General features: G+C 41.3%; 1 protein-coding gene across 1 annotated transcript in view; it reads left to right on the forward strand.

Moving 5' to 3' along the window:
• The first annotated feature begins 16,327 nt into the window (after positions 1–16,327).
• LAMB4 (laminin subunit beta 4) overlaps positions 16,328–19,662 on the forward strand; it is a 119,639-nt gene continuing 116,304 nt past the window's right edge. Inside the window, 1 exon segment of the mRNA XM_070369606.1 lies at positions 16,328–16,361. Coding sequence (XP_070225707.1) covers positions 16,328–16,361 — 34 coding nt within the window.

Below are 19,662 nucleotides of genomic sequence, written 5' to 3' on the forward strand. Positions count from 1 at the left end.
AGGCCATTTAGCTGTTCCAATATCTCCTGAGACTTTGTAGCCCTCCACACATCCCGTCAGGACTTGCAAGCCTCCTTGTACCCAGGGAAGACTCCTGAGCCCTCACAAAATCCCCTTGAGTCTGGGAAGGATAGTGAGGTGAGTCACCAAGGAGCAAAAGGCTGGCCAGGCCACCAGCAGGACAACGATCGCCTGGCTGAGATAAGGCTGCACCAGGGAATTTCTCTCCAGGCTGCCTTCAAAGGAAATATCTTATCCCAGAGGTGTGAAACATTACATTCTCTCGCATTTGAGTTCAACCAAATGTATTTAACTATACACTTAGGTGGATTTTATGGTATGTAAATTATACCTAATGGAATTTACCTGCTTCAAAGGTCTTATGAATAGAGAAGTAGAGCTAGGACCCCACACTGCTAAGTCTGGGAGCTGCTCCTGCCCTGCAGCCCACCCATCCTCTGTTTCTGGGAGATGACAGAGCAGGAACGAGACGGGGAGACATCTGGAAAGATCCCCACCAAAAGACTGTGGGCTTTGAGGTGATTTTTATTTTCAGCTTCTTTATGTTATCTGATGTCAGGTCAATGAGCATATATTGTATTTCAGGGAAAGCACTAAAGCTGTTTTCTTTTTGGAAAAGAAAATGAGAGAAGCCAAGCCCTCGATTAAGAAGAGCTATACTGGGGGACTTCCCTGGAGGCCCAGGGGTTAGGACTCCACACCTTCAGTGCAAGTGGCACAGGATCAGCCCCTGGTCAGGGAACATGCTGTGTGACATAGGCAAATATATACACATATATATACTGTACTGAGAGGCTGGGCTTTCTAAGTGGCGTAGTAACCCATGCATGGTTATTTGAAAGTAAATTTATGAAATGTAAATGATGCTATCTCTTCAATTTTCGTTATAAAACTCTAGATACATATATCAGGCAAAAACCCCTCGAGATATGATAAAATCACCCAAGAATGCAACAAGCCTTTTAAGTTTACTTATTTCAAAAGGAAAACACTTTTTTGTGAAATCCCTGATGTTTGAAACAACTTTTAAATATACACCAATATTTAGTGTTTAGGGTTTCACATTTTGCACAATAATTTAAAAGACCAAAAGGGGAAATAGCATTTGATTAATAAAACAGATCACCAACCAATCAAATGAACAAACAGAAAAATCCTTTTATTTCAGTTAACCCCTGTGGATATTTCTACCTAAAAATCAAATGCTGCTCTCTGGTCTCTTACTCCGTGGTGCTTTGTGGGAGCTGTTGGGTTTTAAAAAGAAATAAAACAAGTTAGTTCAGCAGATACTGTCCACAAGCTTCCTCTCAGTCCCAAAGGGAAAAAGATGTGATTCCAGTCTTTGGAGTTTGCTTTTCAGTCTGTCAGAAGTGAACAGATTCATCTGGCCTGTAGGGAACAAAATTGAAAACTATCATGGCATCAACTTAAAATATAGCAATAAATAAAAACACAAGTAACAAGAACCACTGAAAAACTATTCTGAAAGAGCCTAAAGGCCTACAGAAGTAGTGTCAGAGGAACATTTATGGAATCTATAATCTGTCAATGTAGTATAAAAAATGAACAGTTTTGGCTTAATTCATAACTATCATTCTCCATGAGCTTGTAGGGATCCCAAATATGTCCTTTCAAGCAGCTAACAAACTTATCCATGGAAACTGCATAGGAGATTTTAAATGGGGAGTTTAATATACACGTGAGTTTAATGACGCGTGAGTGAAATTTAAGATCTGCCTTAGTTTTATTCCTATTATATAAGCCATCTTTGGAGGAGAATGCAGTTCCAAACCACGTGGAGTCCTGAACCACTTAAACCTGCAGTTTCTGCACTGGTTCTACTTGGTGAACCACAAGGCAAGGGAAGCAATCATTTAGGACGAACCCGAGTCAACTGGACTTGACCAAGTGTTGAGAACCAAAAAGGAAGGATTCTGCTTGGTCCTCCTGGAAGTAGATTGGAGTGGGGTTAGGGTCTTTTCTGTCTAATTCAGCATGTTTTATAGCTGATAAGTGTCAAGCTGCCTGAAAATGATTACTGAAGCATGAACTAGAAAAAATGAATCAATGAAGAAAGGGAACAAAATATCCCTGCATTTCCCCTGGCAATTAAAATTGGCTATGAGAAAATGATAAGAGAAGAAAACAAAGAAGGTCTAAAAGATGGGGGGAGAAGAAAGGAAGTTACATTTTGTGAAGAAAGGCAGACGGTGATTGATTAGAGAAATAACAGTTGACTTAAATTACCACAGGACCTTATTAGGGCATGCAGGAGAATGTTCTAGCTGTTCTAAATTACTAGGCACTAGAGAAAATTGTCCCTCTCTTGTCTTGAATGCTCTACTCCCTGAAAATTTCATTTGATTACTTTCTGGGTCCATCCACTCTGACAACTTAGGCTGAATGAAAGCTGACACAGAGAAGTTCAAATCACATGCCCCATAGTTTAGAATCTAATTCCATATTAAGAGATTGAGACTTTTCTCATCTATAGATTTCTCCATATGTTATTTTAGATAATTTATGTATTCATTTTTATTTTTGGCTGTGCTGAGTCTTCGTTGCTGTGCTGGCTTTTTCTGCAGTTGCTGTTAGCAGCGGCTACTCTCTAGTTGCGGTGTGCGGGCTTCTCATTGAAGTAGCTTCTCTCGTTGCACAGCACGAACTCTAGGACGCACATGGGCTCAGTAGTTGTGCTACGTGGGCTCAGTAGTTGCAAGTCCTGGGCTCTAGAGCACAGGCTCAATAGTGGTGGCGCACAGGCTTAGTTGCCATGCAGCATGTGGGATCTTCCCGGATCAGGGATCAAACCCGTGTCTCCTGCATTGCTAGGCGGATTCTTTACCACTGAGCTACCAAGAAAGCCTCTCATTATGATTTTGTTGGTAGTTTCAGCAATTTAATGCTTAGTCCATTCAAAAAGAAAGCATCCACCGTGTGCTCTGAACTAAACTTGACATGTGGGAAAACAGCATGTAATATATTTTATATCCTTGACCAAAAACTTTGTAGGGTAGAAGATTATGCCCAAGTGACTTCATCACAGAAAGATAGATGACAAACTGCAATAGTTCCAAAAACTGTCCAGGATAGCAACTTCTTAAGGAGAATCAGTTCATTCCAGGACTGGAGTAGGAAGCAGAGAAGAACAGGCCAGATGTGTCTGAATTCTGCTAATGGTCTCCTTGGTGGAGATTAAGCAAAAGCCAGCAGTGGAAAATCCGTAAGACTTAAAATATTGATGATCTGTCCCCTGAGGCAGAGCCATGGAAAGAAGCTAATGTAAAGAGGGACGCACCTCAGAGGAGAAACAAAGTGCTCGGATCCCAGTAAAAGGAGAGGCTCAAGGTAGATATGGAAAGGGCAGATACCTAATATTGGGCCAAGCTACCTGCTAGAAAGGGACCTGCCGGGAGCCGGCATATTGCATATTGAGTGCATATTGCATATTGAGTGCAGCACTTTCCACAGCATCATCTTTCAGGATCTGGAATAGCTCAACTGGAATTCTATCACTGCCAGGAGCCAGCGTGAGGAACTCCGCCCATGACAAAGGTCATGAGGAAGGAGGCTCGGCATACGCAAAGGCGGGATCAAGCCTCAGGATCAAGTCCCCCTGGAAATTCTCGAGCATCTACCCCCAAAACCAGAGTCTGCCTACTTTCTGCTTTGTGCTTTCACCTATACCTCTGACTTTACGGGGGGCTGTCCCCCACTACCTCTCTCTGAAAAAAGAGTTAGCTTATAGCTCCAGTTAATAATTCCTGGGTGTGACAGTGTTTCAACCTACAAACTCCTTTGGAAATCCTCTAGCCTGCCTGAATAGGTTTTTCCGGCCACATGTGATTGTTCAGAGCCTCCCAACTGTGAGAGGCGGGAGATGTTCTAAACTGTCTAAACACAGAGTCCTTTGAGTAGTTAAAAGATTGATTAGAAATTGTATTGGTGAAGGGTTTTTCACTTATTGGGCCAATGTTTGCTAAGTCTCCATACCCCTTACCTACTGTGTCCTTGGCAGTGTATTGATTGGTATAATGGGTGTATAGAAATGTACGTAGTAGCCTCAATGTTTGCAACCTTGGACCCTTGAGTTAATTCTTTTTTTGATTGAGCACACCTCACCTTTGCCCTATAGGAATGCAACTCTGTCCAATGCTTTTCTGGAGGCTGGTGCCTGACTTTGGAATAATCACCTTTAGAGAAAAATAAGTTTCTTAAAATGTTAACAGGCCTCCTGGCCAGAAGATGATGTAATTCACCTGAACTTTTGCATATGAAAAGTTGTAAAGTCTGGCTTCGATTAGGATCAGGAACTGCTGTCCTTGCATGACTCTACCCCTTCCCCCATTATCGTCTATGCACAACTTAAGGTATAGAAACTACTTTGGAAAATAAAGTGCAGGCCTTGTTCACCGAAACTTGGTCTCCCCATGTCGCTCTCTCTCTCACTCTGGCTGAGTCTCCATCTGGAGCGCAGAACCCACCATGCTTACTAATTATGCCTGGGCTTCTAAGATCCGACCGGGGAGACCTCAGTGTCTCCTCTCCTTCCGGAGAATGGAAGGACGCCTGTGGCCTAGTAAGTGGTGCAAACTTCTTGTCTTGAAGTTTTATTGGTCTCCCGCGTAAACCAAGCTACTCAGCCTCTTTTCTCCACTGAATTTTCCTACTGAGCTATCCTCATTCTATTACTCTTTATATCCTTAATTAACATTTAATTAAGCAGTTGTTTCCTGATCCTTGCCTACGCCGTCTCTCCTTCAAATACCCTGGATCAGCCGGGGCTGGACCCCGGCAGGGACCCTAGACCAACCCTGTAGAACGGGAAGGAAAGAGAAAGCCTGCCTGGTGGGTGAGGAGTGCTGCCCCCTTGTGGGCACTAGAATACCCAGCACTGGGCCCTTGGTTACTGGATGGTGAGTGTGAGGAGGAGGAAGGAAGATCAGAGGATATGGAGGAGTTTACCTGCCAGAACTGAACCTTTGGCTTCTTGGAAACATGAGCAGCCCAGTTCATGGAGTCAGAGGAAGAGCAACAAGGATGGGTCTTCCCTGTGGTCCGTGCCATCACATTGTATAAAAGTAATTAGGGGGAGACTAAGAGCGATACTTCACCACCACAGAAAGGCTGTCATTTCATTGTGAAGAAGATGGAGTAGCCAGCTCTTCCTGGAGGAGAGAAGAAAAGCTTTAGACAGGGTGAAAGCTAAAGGACAAACAGCGATGGCAGAATGGTGTCCTGTGCGAAGGCATAAGGCATAACAGCACATGAATAGTGGGGGCAGAATGGGTGGTGCACAGCCACTCTCCTGCAGGGAACGTGGAGAGTCTGGGGCCAGCTTGGGCACATGTGTGGTTCTCCCAACTAAGAAACTCCTGCCAGTAAAAGGGACCTGATGCAGGTTTGTAAGCCAGGAAGTGACAGGTATAAGTCTGTGTTCTCTGGTGATGATGAGGATGAGGCTCAGAAGGAGTAAGGATGAGGGTTAGAAGGCACCTGGAGTCTGGGTCAGAAATGAGGATATCCCTGCTTAACATATTGATGTAAGGCAATAGAAGAAAGGATAAATGCAGTTGTTGTTGTTGTTTTAAAGCTGGCTTGACAGCATTTGGAAATCAGGGGATTTCCTTCATAAAAATTATTTGATGATCTCATCTTGAGAAAAGCTAAGAACCATACTAAAAATGTAATGTTTTAAAATTTCTGCCTTGAGTCAGTGAGGCACACAACTTTGTTTGGTCATCAGGACCTTGCCTCCAAAATACTAAATTTGGTCTTTCTAAGCAAAATAAAACAGTCAATAATAGCCTTCTCTCCCCACTTCCCAACACCAACTCCCCTTTCCTGCACCACACTGTTCTTGAAAGGATCTTGGGAATAAACAGCCAGTGAAAGGTAAACTTCTTAACAGTCTTGGGGGAGTAGAAATGGCGAGGATCAGGTGCTATTTCCAACTGTGCCTTTAAGTCTTGCAGGTGGGTATTGTCTGGGACCCAGTCTGAACCCCACGAGCTCCCTCTGAAAGGACAAGAGCAGTGTCCTAGTGCAAGCCAGGGCCCAAGGACAGTCACTGACGCTGAGCTGAGGGGAAAACAGCAGAAGGAACAGCTATGGCCACTTCCCTCTTTGTCACTGGACCCCATCCATTGTTCAGAGTTCACGCTCAGATTTTGCCTCTATGTCTAAGGAGAATGGAAGGGAAAGGAAGAAATTAAGCATAGCTGTTACCAACCAGCATTCTTGGCCTTCCTCAGTCAATAGAAATTGAGTAGAGGCCATACAAGAACTTCAGGCAAGGCTTTATGGGGATCCCTGCTGCCACAGTGGGGAGTGAAAACAACAAGTTCTTTGCTCGCTTGGTCCCTGCTCAGGGGCCAGCCTGCTCCTTATATGGGATGAGGGTAGGGGTGTGTCCAGGGGTCAGGCTGGAGGGTGGCTTAGGTGTTTTGCCCATCCCTTAGGTGGTGGTGTGTACAGGGGGCGTACACAGTACCTTGTTTTTGTTCCAGGCTCTTCAAAAGTGGCAACTGGGTTTTTTTGGTCTCTTTGTATCTTGTGGGTCCAGAATTTCCCCAGCTGCTCATGCACACAGGTATTTTTAGTCCTGTATAGTTTCTTTGGACTTTGTTGCTCAATGCAACATTTGTCCAGGGGCAAGCATTGCAGCCAAGGATCCCAGGTGCCAGGCCTGTCTCATAACTGAGGTTCCTGGCTTGAACAAATGGGCAGATAAAGATGCCATTAACTGAGATGGAAATGAAGAAGATGGACAGGTTTGAACAAAACAAGAGTTCGCCTGTAAACATCGTATGATTGAGGTACTGGTGAGTCATTCAGATAGAGATGTCCATAAGTGATTAGAAACAAGGAGCCGAAGCTCAGGGAAGTAGGTGGGTTAGAGAAGAGAAAGAAGTGGATTAAATCACTAACCTGTCTGAATGAGTTTTTCTGAGAAATGCACATAGGAAGAGACAGGGGACTCTCAGGTGATAAAGCCAGAAGAAACACCAACATTAAAGAAAGTGAAAGTCGTTCAGTTGTGTCCAATTCTCTGTGACCCTGTGGACTATACAGACCATGGAATTCTCTGGGCCAGGATACTAGAGTGGGTAGCTGTTCCCTTCTCCAAGGGATCTTCCCAACCCAGGGATCGAACCCAGGTCTCCCACATTGCGGGTGGATTCTTTACCAGCTGAGCCACAAGGGAAGCCCAAGAAGACTATAAAAGAAGAGAATATTTTCTGTTTTATCTATTTGGCATTTGAAAATATAAACATTGCTTGGTGACGTTGATTTACTCAAATTCAATTAAATAATGGAGCCCATAAACCCATCATTTGCAATCTAGAAGATACTGAATAACATCATTTCCAGAACTTCTATATTAGAGCATGTACTGCCAAAGTCTCTGGGTAAGGGTAAAAATGGGGGGAAGTCTTTCAAGGCTGAGTGGATCCTGAAAAACTGACCTTTTGTGCCCTGAGGATGAACACACGTTGCGTCATGGGCAGCAGTTATAGGCAAGAACAGCAGAGGCCGTGGCCCAGCTAGCCTTCTGGATTTTTAATTTAATCTTTTTGTTCAGAATGAACCAATTCTTCTTTTTGATATTTGCCACTCTAAATTGATAGATGGGTTAGATAATTTTGTCTTAAAGTCGTATTTGTAAAGGGTGCATTTACTACTTACATTCTAGGAGCCAGAATATTCCACGGACTGTCTCACTCTTTCTTTGTAAGTTTCATCCGACACAGCTTCTTTTCTCCAGGCCACCAGAATCTTGGTTTTTGAAGGCAAAGTTGGATGTACAAGCAAAACACACTACTACTTAGTGAATAGTGAAAACATCTGCACATGTCAACCACTCTCTTCCAGGTTCAGAGTTTACTTTGTAAAACATTATTGCAAGTAGTAATTAAACATTATTTGAATAGGCTCATACCTTTCATCCATACCCCACCTCATAAACAGTTCATTTTCTCAAACACCCGTGGCGGATTCATGTTGATGTATGGCAAAACCAATACAATATTGTAAAGTAATTAGCCTCTAATTAAAATAAATTTAATTTTAAAAAAAATATAAAAAAAGAGGGCATGGGAACTCACTTGCTTTAATGAGCTTGTGTAAGCCTCTGATTTTTTGTGACTCTATCTCCTTAATATTACAGCAGCTACGCATAACCTAAGAACTTATAAATTTGGTAGGAATGTTGCAATTTGTTCCTGTAGCCCTGATATCCACTCCTAGTCATTGCTTTCTGAAGTCTAGCACCTAAATCAGGGTGAAGAACATTTGCCATGAAGTCAAGCTCTTTCCCTCTGTATTGAGCGTGTGTGTGAGAGAGAGACAGAACCTAAGACACGCGACTCCACAGTCACCTTTTCTGGCAGGTTTCGGTATACCACTCATCTGGTTTTCCTCCCTCTGGTGCCCCAGGGAAAGCATTTTCTGCTTCAATTGACTCTCACTTTCAGGTATGCCTTTACATGCCCTGTTTGCTGCCTGCGCCTCTCAATGCGAGCTCTGAAATCCAGGTAAGGCTCCCTTTCGGTCTCACTGGCAAGTTGGCATTTTTTGGATTAAGTGAAGGCAGCTGCAAATTTAAAAGTTGTCGGGTAGATGGGGGACCAGCATAGAGAATAATCATTCCTTTTTCAGAACAATAACATTTATATAGAGAGCTTCCCTGGTGGCTCAGCTTCCCAGGTGAATCTGCCTGCAGTGCACGAGATGTGGATTCTATCCTTGGGTCGGGAAAACCTGTTAGAGGAGGAAATGGCAACCCACTCCAGGATTCTTGCCTGGAGAATCCCATGCACAGAGGAGCCTGGCAGGATGGGGTTGCAAAGAGTTGGACAGAGCTCAGCAACTAAGTAACAATAACAACAACAACAAATTTGTACGCAAGACCTGTATACTTAATACAGTATCCAGTGGGATGGTCGATATATAGTTTAGAGAAGGGTGCAGCCAATGACCTGAGCTTTTCTGTTCCTTAAAGAAAGCTTCCAATGATACAGTGTTGAGCTGCACAATTTAAAGTTGTGTATTAGGGGGATACTTATTTTATCATGGTGATCTACGTTGTGACAGTTTAGAGAAAGTTCAAATTCTATAGAGCTGTCCATATCTTCAAAATAATATCCTAGGTGTATGTAAATGATAAGTTTCAAGGAAAACATGGTGTCTGCTGTCACTGAAAGAAAAGTTAGCTTTAAAGCATTGCATTCCTCATGCTTATGCCATTTAGGTGACACGGGTGAAATAGTTCATGATTCCTGATGTAATGTGAAAAATAAAATGTGTTAAATAAGCATAAGGTTTCTATGAGAATTGTGGTTTTAAATGTATACAATAACTCAGGTGAGTCAAAAAAGAAGTTGAGTAGTAGTGTCAGTCACTCGGTCATGTCCAACTCTTGAGACCCCATGGACTGTAGCCCGTCAGGCTCCTCTGTGCATGGGATTCTCCAGGCAAGAATCCTGGAGTGGGTTGCCGTTCCCTTCTTCAAAGCATCTACCTGACCCAGGGATTGAATCCAGGTCTCCTGAATTGAATCCAGGTCTCTGAGCCACAAAGGAAGAATATAATGTTATAAATTTATTAAAATTATCCCCTGTGTTAGATATTACTGTGCCATTTTCAAAAGAAAAGAACAGTAGTAGAAACAAGAGTGGAATGCAGGACTATCTATGGAGAGGCTGTTTACCGAATACGATTTGCGCCCACACTGTGGTTGAGGGGCTGGGCACTTTGACATGATATGCCCCTCGTGTTTTCATTTATTTTCATCCAAACTGGACAAAAAAATGAGGAAACTCTTGGACAAGATATAGGCCTGAGCACAGTCTTCAAGTTGAAGGCAAATGAGGTAAAGTTAGTACACAATCAGCAATGAAAACCAGTTAGCGAAGCCAGAAAATTAGTTGTCAGTTTCATATATTTTACTGTTTATCACAGCACGTCCTCATTTTAAGACCAGCATAATCTAGCAACTTTCATGAAACAATTACCAAAATGCATCCAGTTCCTTTGTAACTATATTGACATGCTTTTCATCCCCAAAAGCAATAATATTATGTTAATTCCTGCTGATTCAGTTCAGTCACTCAGTCATATCTGACTCTCTGTGGCCCCATGGACTGCAGTATGTCAAGCTATTCACCACCAACTCCCAGAGCTTGCTTAATCTCACGTCCATCGAGTCAGTGATGCCATCCAACTGTCTCTGTTGTCCCCTTTTATGTGATTAATACATAGATCACTGAGCTTACCAATGAGTTTACCAAGAGAAAAAATTTCATGTAGCCCCACTGAGGCTTTGCAAATGTCAATGTGGTAAACCAACCAGAAAAGCAGGACCAATTAAATGTGTAGCTTGATAAAGGAAGGTATGGATGAGATGACCACAACACCTGGAACTGGGCTTTATGTACACCGAGGGGTTTTATCATGACTGGGTAAGTGATTGCAAATAACAGAACTTCTAAAAAGCTGATGGACTTACTATACATGATTAGTCTCTCAGTTGTATCTGACTCATTGAACTGTAGCCCATCAGGCTTCTCTGTCCTAGGCTCTTCTGTTCATGGGATTTCCCAGGTAAGAATACTGGAGCAGGTTGCCATTTCCTACTCCAGGGGATCTTCCAGACCCAGGGGTTGAACCTGCGTTTCCTGTGTCTCCTGCATTGCAGGCATATGCTTCACCCGCTGAACCATCAGGGAAGCACAGCTTACTGTAACACTCTTCTAGTTTGAAGCCAATCACCTAAAATGGGAAACAGAAAGCTGGGAGTAAGACTAGGGCTGAACCACTTAGGGAAGGAAAGGTGGGGTGGCGGGCCCTCAGCTAGGGGTACTGAAGCCACCTGCAGGGGTTCAGAACTCAGTATTGTTGATAGTTGAGGCTGATAGTTCTTTGTTAAGGGGACTGGGGCTGCCCTGTGCATTGTCAGATATGCGTTTAGCAGCATCTCTGGCCTCTACCCACTAGGTGTCAGTAGCATCCCCCTCCCCTGCTGTGACCAGGGGAAGCGTCTGCAGACACTTGCCAAATGTGCTCTGCGAAGGGGAAGCGGGGGGAGGCGGAAACCAATCCTATGAGAACCCCTGCGCACGTGAGAAGAGGCAAGCTGCTATAGGCTTAAACATTTCAGTGTAATTGCAGAAATCAGCCATCATCCATGTTCACTGAGAAGGAGACTCAATTCCAGGAGGTAGAATTGAGTGAGGGGGAAATACGAGGAAATCAAATTGGTAACAGGAAGTCCAAGGTCCACTTGCTATATAACACAGAGAAGTAAGAAAATCAGGGGTAATTTCTGTCCCTTCATCATATTTTATTGGTTCATTTCAGGGAGAATATTTTTAGTCACCTGAATTAACCAGAACTAACTCACATCTGCCTCACAGATTTCAGAGAGCTGAAGGATTTTAAACCCCCATGTTGGCAGTCCTTTGGGGCCACTCCCATTATCTCAGTAGAGGAAAGGGAGCCGGGAACCCCAGCCCATCATTCTACTGGGCCCTGGAGAACCCCACAGGATGAATGCTTCGAGCTCCAGGCCAGTTCTTCTGACCTGAAAGCTGTAAATCCTTCACAGGATGTGGTTCAGGGTTGTTTCACAAAGCATAGTTCTAAGATCAGTTCTAAATGGAGACAAGGACTGTCTTCCAGCTGTGATATTAAAATACGTAGCACTGTGTAATCATCTCTAGCCTTCTATACCATCCAAGTGCTTCCTATTACATCATTTAAATCTTCAGATTAAAAGACAGACCCAGTTTCATAGTGGGGCTCTGGAAAACAATATTTACATATATAATAAAATCAGGAACTTGAAGCCACAGAAAGAGACTGTAGAGGAAGAGGCAGGAAAAAGTTTAGCACCAGGGAACACCCAGGGTTGACAATTTACACCAACATTTTGAAACCAAGACGAAGGGGCATCTCTAGGGCACAGCTGAGGCCTTCCAGTGAAGGCAGAGAAGCTGAAGTTAATGGAATAGCCAGTAAATAAAAATCAAGCTAGAAATATCATGTCACTTAGTGCTGAGGTCAGAGACTGGCGTATTTTAAACCCCTGCCCCCTTCCCCTCAACAATCTGCCTCTTTCTGCAGCCCCTGGGAACTACTGATCTACTCTTTCCGTACATTGGCCTAGTCTGCATACTTCAAATAAATAAAACCATTGTGGACAATTTGTGGTCCTTTGTGACTGACTTCTTTCAATTAGCATGATATTTCTAAGATTCATCCATGTTGTAGCATGAATCAATAATGCACTATTTTTTTATGCTAAGTAATATTCCATTATAGGGATATGCCATATTCTATTTATTCACCATTGGGTAGACATTTGGGTTTTTCCTATTCTTTTTTTTTTATCTTTATTTTATTTTTAAACTTTACATAATTGTATTAGTTTTGCCAAATATCAAAATGAATCTCTTTGGCTATCATGAATAATGCTGCAATTAACATTTATCTACAATTTTGTATGGATGCATGCTTCCATTTCTCTTGGGTAGATACCTAGGAGTGGAAACATTCTGTTTTTTTTTTTTTAAATATAATTTGTCTAGACCTTCCTATTAGATTGTAAACCCTTAAAGGCAAATATTCATCTTTTAGCCCCTGGTAGTACCTAGAAAAATATCAAAAATATTTGCTGACTTGAATTCATTGCAGCTTTCATTTTGGGGTTTAAAATACCCATTCCATGGGTTGTCTTTTTGTTTTGTTTATGGTTTCCTTCACTGTGTAAAAGTTTTTAAATTTGATTAGGTCACATTTGTTTATTTTTGTTTTTATTTTTATTACTCTAGGATGTGGATCAAAAAAGATCTTGCTGTAATTTATGTCAAAGAATGTTCTGCCTGTCTTCTTTTAAGAGTTTTATAGGTTCTGGCCTTACATTTAGGTCTTTAATCCATTTTGAGTTTATTTTTGTGTATAGTATTAGAGAATGTTCTAATTTCATTCTTTTACATGTAAGTGTCCAATTTTCCCAGCACCACTTAATGAGGATATTGTCATTTCTCTATGTATATTCTTGCTTCATATGTCACAGATTAATTGACTGTAGGGGTCTGGGCTTATTTCTGGGCTTTATATCCTATTCCATTGATCTATATTTCTGTTTTTATACTAGTACAATACTGTTTTGATGTCTGTAGCTTTGCAGTATAGTCTGAAGTCAGACAGTCTGATTTCTCTAGCTCTGTTTTTCTTTCTCAGGAATGCTTTGGCTATTTGGGGTCTTTGTGTTTCCATACAAATTTAAAACGTTTTGTGAAAAATGCCATTGGTAATTTGATAGTGAGTGTATTGAATCTGTAGATTTCCTTTGGCAATGCAGTCATTTTGACAATATTGATTCTTCCAAATCAAGAACATAATATATCTTTATCCATCTATTTGTGTCATCAGATATTCTGATTTAATTTGTATGGAATACTATGGGCAGCAGGATTTTTAAAGCTCCCCAGGTTTAACAATCCTCTGAGAATGGAATTCAAGAGGCAAGCATGTATATGGGACAAACTAATGAGTTTTAGATGTTTTGGTTTTAGATATTTAGATAGAGCTTATTTCCAAATATGTATGCCACAGTGGGTACACTTCTCAGTGAGTGATTTCTGTATAGCATTCAAGATGTAAAATGAACCCAAGCCATGTGAAGAGCTTCCCAGAATGGGAAATTTGCCTACAGTCAGTCATTTCAAACACCCTTAAAAAAAACTTCATAAAGAGGCTGGCATTGAAGTTCAGGTGTGTGGCATTCAAGGCAAAGGAATCTGCATGAGAAAAGGGTTCAGGAAGTAGGAAATGCTGTATTGATGCTACAGGGTAGGGAGTGAAAGATTAGAGGGATTGAAATGTGGGACTCGCAGGAGAAACCAAAATCTCACTAGGAAAAGCCTTGAAGAAGAGAATGTCAAAAGAAAAAAAAAAGTCTCTTAACACAGGGAGCTATATTCAATATCATGTGCAGTTCAGTTCAGTCCCTCAGTCGTGTCCGACTCTTTGTGACCCCATGAATCACAGCACACCAGGCCTCTCTGTCCATCACCAACTCCCGGAGTTCACTCAGACTCACATCCATCGAGTCAGTGATGCCATCCAGCCATCTCATCCTCTGTCGTCCCCTTCTCCTCCTGCCCCCAATACCTCCCAGCATCAGAGTCTTTTCCAATGAGTCAACTCTTCGCATGAGGTGGCCAAAGTACTGGAGTTTCAGCTTTAGCATCATTACCTCCAAAGTAATCCCAGGGCTGATCTCCTTCACAATGGACTGGTTGGATCTCCTTGCAGTCCAAGGGACTCTCAAGAGTCTTCTCCAACACCACAGTTCAAAAGCATCAATTCTTCGGCGCTCAGCCTTCTTCACAGTCCAACTCTCACATCCATACATGACCACAGGAAAAACCATAGCCTTGATTAGATGAACCTTTGTTGGCCAAGTAATGTCTCTGCTTTTGAATATGCTATCTAGGTTGGTCATAACTTTCCTTCCAAGGAGTAAGCGTCTTTTAATTTCATGGCTGCAGTCACCATCTGCAGTGATTTTGGAGCCCAAAAAAATAAAGTCTGACACTGTTTCCACTGTTTCCCCATCTATTTTCCATGAAGTGATGGGACCAGATGCCATGATCTTCGTTTTCTGAATGTTGAGCTTTAAGCCAACTTTTTCACTCTCCACTTTCACTTTCATCAAGAGGCTTTTGAGTTCCTCTTCACTTTCTGCCATAAGGGTGGTGTCATCTGTATATCTGAGGTTATTGATATTTCTCCCAGCAATCTTGATTCCAGCTTGTGTTTCTTCCAGTCCAGCATTTCTCATGATGTACTCTGCATATAAATTAAATAAGCAGGGTGGTAATATACAGCCTTGATGTACTCCTTTTCCTATTTGGAACCAGTCTGTTGTTCCATGTCCAGTTTTAACTGTTGCTTCCTGACCTGCATACAGATTTCTCAAGAGGCAGGTCAGGTGGTCTGGTATTCCCATCTCTTTCAGAATTTTCCACAGTTTATAATAAGCCATAATGGAAATAAAATTCTCTCCTGTAAGTACATGAAAAATATTTTATATTCACTGCTCTTCTAGCAAAAACATTAATAATGATGAGGTATAATTTTTTGCTTTTTAAATTGACAAGGTTTAAAATTTTCTATTCAGGCCAATGGTTGTTCCCATAGTCTGTTGGTGAGAGTATAAGTTGGGACAAACTTTCCATGTGGCTGTTGATAACAGCATCAACATTTCATTTACACACGAGCACATGTACACTCTTTGATCCAGGGCTTCCACTTCATATCCTGAGGAATAGTTAAGGATATGAACAAAGACTTGGCAAAAATATTTGTAACAGGAAAATATAAGAAAGGAAGTGCATGTCAACCTGTAGAGCATTTGTTAAACTCTGGTTCCTGCATTCAGGAGTATACCATCCAGTCATTTAAAATACTGGTACAGGAGAGCATTTCACTTCCTCTCTTCTCTCACAGAGGCCCATGGGTACTTCCATCTGTGTCAAGGTCCCTTACAACAGTGACTTGTGGGGGCCCTCTGTCTAGAGGGGCATAGCTGAATCTACAAAGGGGGACACAGCTTGGGTTTGTGGAAGCCCCTCAGTGGTCCTGATATCCTTCCATAAGTGGAAATTCCCTGATGTAAAAATGTTTTTCTTGGTACAGAAAGATGCCTGGGATGTATAGATTTAAGCAAGCATGCAGTATTGTACTACTTTTGGGAAATATTTATATGCAAGCAAAAAAGTATGGAAAAACAAAGAGCAAGATATTAACTACTTTTCTCTGGACGGTAGTTCAATGGGTAACAATTCAACTTTGCCTTCTTATTTTTCTATTTTTTTAACAGTAAGTACACATGTTCATTGTATAATTAAAGTTTTTTCTAAATAAATAAAATGGACAAAATAGATTAATGATTACATTCTGTGACTTCAGAAACTATAAAACAAATATTTGCAAAAAAGTGTATACCCTTATTATTTAAGGAGTTGGGCACTGTGGGTATTTTTGTGTCTCAAAGAATCATCAGATATACTTGAAACTAATGAAACATTGTAAATTAACTATTCACTTAGGTTTTTAAAAGGAGAGAAAAAGAAGACTAAAGGATGATAAGTACCGAAAGAAAGACCATCAGACAAATTTTCCAGTCACTTAAAATTGATGACAATTTTTGATTCTATCAGTTACTGACTTTACCTTCCTTTTGTTTCCCCCCTAAACCTAGCAGAACTGAATTTAATTTTTTCCTGACAAAAGAATGCAATTTCAACTGAACTTTCTTTTGCACCTTGGTGAGTAATGTCAAAATCCATTTTCTGTTTGAATTGAATTGTTCTAAAATATTTACTGGAAATAGGTTTTAAACATATCCACCCCTTTTTTCTATACTAACAAGATATTCGCATGACTCTTCTGTTGTATAACTGTGTCAAGCAACCAGAAAGTTTCATTCAAACACGGCTAGTATCCCCACATAGCTATTTCTGTCAGTCTTTAGTGGAGTATTCACAGCAGCAGATAAAGACACTTAAAAGAGCAAAATACTTTCAGATTCTTAATTTACAAATACAATGCATTTTAATTTTTAAAAATAGCTCTGCTTTGAATGTAGCACTTAACCTAGTGATGAAATCTCATAAAGGATTTGTAGGCAAAATTCTCTTCTGAGTAAGTAGCAGCTCTGAGCTAAAAGGCCAAATTCTCCATGACTGAGCAGTCTTTAATAAGCTGAGAATCACTTACATTAGTCATAGAGAAGAGGTTGCCAACAATTACTCTCTTTGATCCTGAACTTTTTGTGTCTATAACAGCCCTGCTTTGGGTGAGTACCATCTAAATTGCTTAGAATCTTCAAAGATTCATGCTGAATTTCTTAATGGCAGCAGACTCGAAGAATCTCTTTTAATTTTACAATTCCCAAGTGAGTGAGTGAAAGTTGCTCAGTCTTGTCTGACTCTTTGCAACCCCATGGACTGTAACCTGCCAGTCTCCTCTGTCCATGGAATTCTCCTGGCAAGAATACCAGAGTGGGTTGCCATTTCCTTCTCCATACAATTCCCCAACCCTGAGACAAATTCTCAGTTGGCTTGACTGGTCATAATGGAAAGAACAGCTGTAGATGGTAAATGTTCATTTGTTCTCTGTAGAAAGTTTTCTGCCTCAGAGATGAGCCACCAGCCACTGGAAGAGAAGACTCACTGGTCTGTACTCCCTCAGAACTAGGAAGGCTAGGTCTGGCCTCAGAGAGGCCGAGAAGGGTTGGTTTCATCTACATCTGTTTTATTGTTGTTCTGTTTTCTTTGTTGTTTGAGCGGGGTGGGGTTTTATTGGCCACTCTATGGGCATGCAAGATTCTTAGTCTCCTGACCAGGGATTGAACCCACACATTGGTCAGGAGACGACGCACAGAGTCCCAACCACTGGACCACCGGGGAAGTCCCCATCTGCATCTGCTTTGGTTGTTCTCTTAGCGATTAAACCAGTGTTCAAAACCAGAAGCAACCAATCACAGCATCTTCTCCCAGCCCCTCCACAGGGTAACTTACTCACATCTTGCCAAAGTTCTAAACCTCCCCACAGCATCTCAGAGAGGCTTCCTCAATCAGGAGACACTTCCTCTCCCCCAACCTCTACTCAGCCTTCCTCCAGGGGATCTTCCCAACCCAGGGATTGAACCCTTGTCTCTTGCATCTCCTGCATTGGCAGGCAGATTCTTTACCACTGAGCCACCTGGGAAGCCCATAGTTCAACCACAGGCATTTATAGAAACACCTGCTGCTGCTGCTGCTGCTGCAAAGTCGCGTCAGTCGTGTCTGACTCTGTGCGACCCCATAGACGGCAGCCCAACAGGCTCTTCCGCCCATGGGATTCTCCAGGCATGAGTACTGGAGTGGGGTGCCATTGCCTTCTCCGATATAAATACCTATGCTTATTTAAACCCCCTGTCTTGCATTCTGGCAAAGGAAGATAAAGAATCATAAAATTGGTCCCAGGCTTGGGGAACTGTTTACAAAGCACACATCTTAACCAATCTGCATCCTTTGCGTGTTTTCTCACTCCTAGTAATGTATGTGAGTATGTAAACGAATGTGTATGTGTAAAACTTCTGAACTCTGAAGTGAATTCTAATGTAGATGAAAACACTGTGTGTGTTTAATAAAAGTGTAACAATGTGCAGTTACTGAGATCATATAGTAATGGTTATATCTATAAAATGAACCTTGACTTTACAGAAAATTTACTGTATATTTTCTTTAAATCACCAGCTTTCCAAAATTCATTTTTAATAAGATCCTGTCCTCAAATTGTATGTAATTTTTTAGCAATACATTGGTTTTCTAAAGACTGAAACATCATTATTCTCGGAATCATTTCCAACCTAATGCTCATGTAATAACTTGGCAATTGAAAGCTTTAATCCAGGAAGGATATTTCTGAGTCTATCTATGTTCAGGCATGAAGCTTTAACTACTTAATGTTTCTAGCCTCTTTCTGCCAAGTATTTTAGATCAAAAGTTTATATTTGACTGTAGAATATTACACGAATAATAGTTCCATTTCCCAAAGTCTTGGAATACTTTTTATTTCTGAAAAGTACATACCTGATTAAAACAAGTTTGGCCAAGTCAGGTTATAAAAACATGTTTAATCTTTAAGGTAACAATTCCAATAAAATAATTCAGGATGAAACTTGTCTAAAAGAATAAATCCCTGGGAGGGAAATCTTAGCTAGTCCACATGTAGCACTAACAGAGATTTTATACCTGACCTTTTTGAAAAAGCCTCTGTCTGTTAAGTCCAAACTTCAAATTAGGTGTTTATCTTATCCTTAATGCCAATTCTAGGAAATAAAAGGAACTTTGGGTTTGGATTGTTGGGTGAATAAAAAGAAAAAATCCATGTTAACCAAGCTAGAATCACTTATTATACAATAAGATTTTTAAAGTGTATAAGGGGAACTTACCATATCTCAAAGAGAAAGAAATGTCATGCTTTGTTGTAGTATAATAATCTTTACAAGGAGATGGAAGATGGAAAATTCCCAAAAGTGACATTTGGTAACCTATGGGGAAGGAGACATTATGATCATATTCTTAACTGTAGAACCATGATCTACATATGTTTGCTGCTGCTAAGTCGCTTCAGTCGTGTCCGACTCTGTGCGACCCCACAGACGGCAGCCCACCAGGCCGCCCCATCCCTGGGATTCTCCAGGCAAGAACACTGGAGTGGGTTGTCATTTAATCACAGAATCATCAGATGAACAGAATAGATGTGGGAAATGTGTACACAAGAGAGAGAGTATTTTTCAATAGCCTGTATTTTTGGAGAGCAAGTTGAAGGAAAGTAATCCATTAAATGCAAAACAAATCCATGAAGAAAACTCTTACTTTTACCATCAAAAAACCTGAGGAGAAAGCAAGCTTATTCCACAGTATGGTAATTATTTTTCCTTTTAGGCTCATCCCTCCCACCTCTGTCTGCTTAAAACAGAATTTGCCGTAAATTCTCTTGTCTCAAAGGAATAATATATAGGAGCAGCTGGAACCCATCCTGTGTGTATTATTTTAGAGTGTGGGATTTACATGATTC

This window comes from Bos mutus, chromosome 4, assembly GCF_027580195.1.
Source record: "Bos mutus isolate GX-2022 chromosome 4, NWIPB_WYAK_1.1, whole genome shotgun sequence".
Classification (NCBI taxonomy): Eukaryota; Metazoa; Chordata; class Mammalia; order Artiodactyla; family Bovidae; genus Bos; species Bos mutus.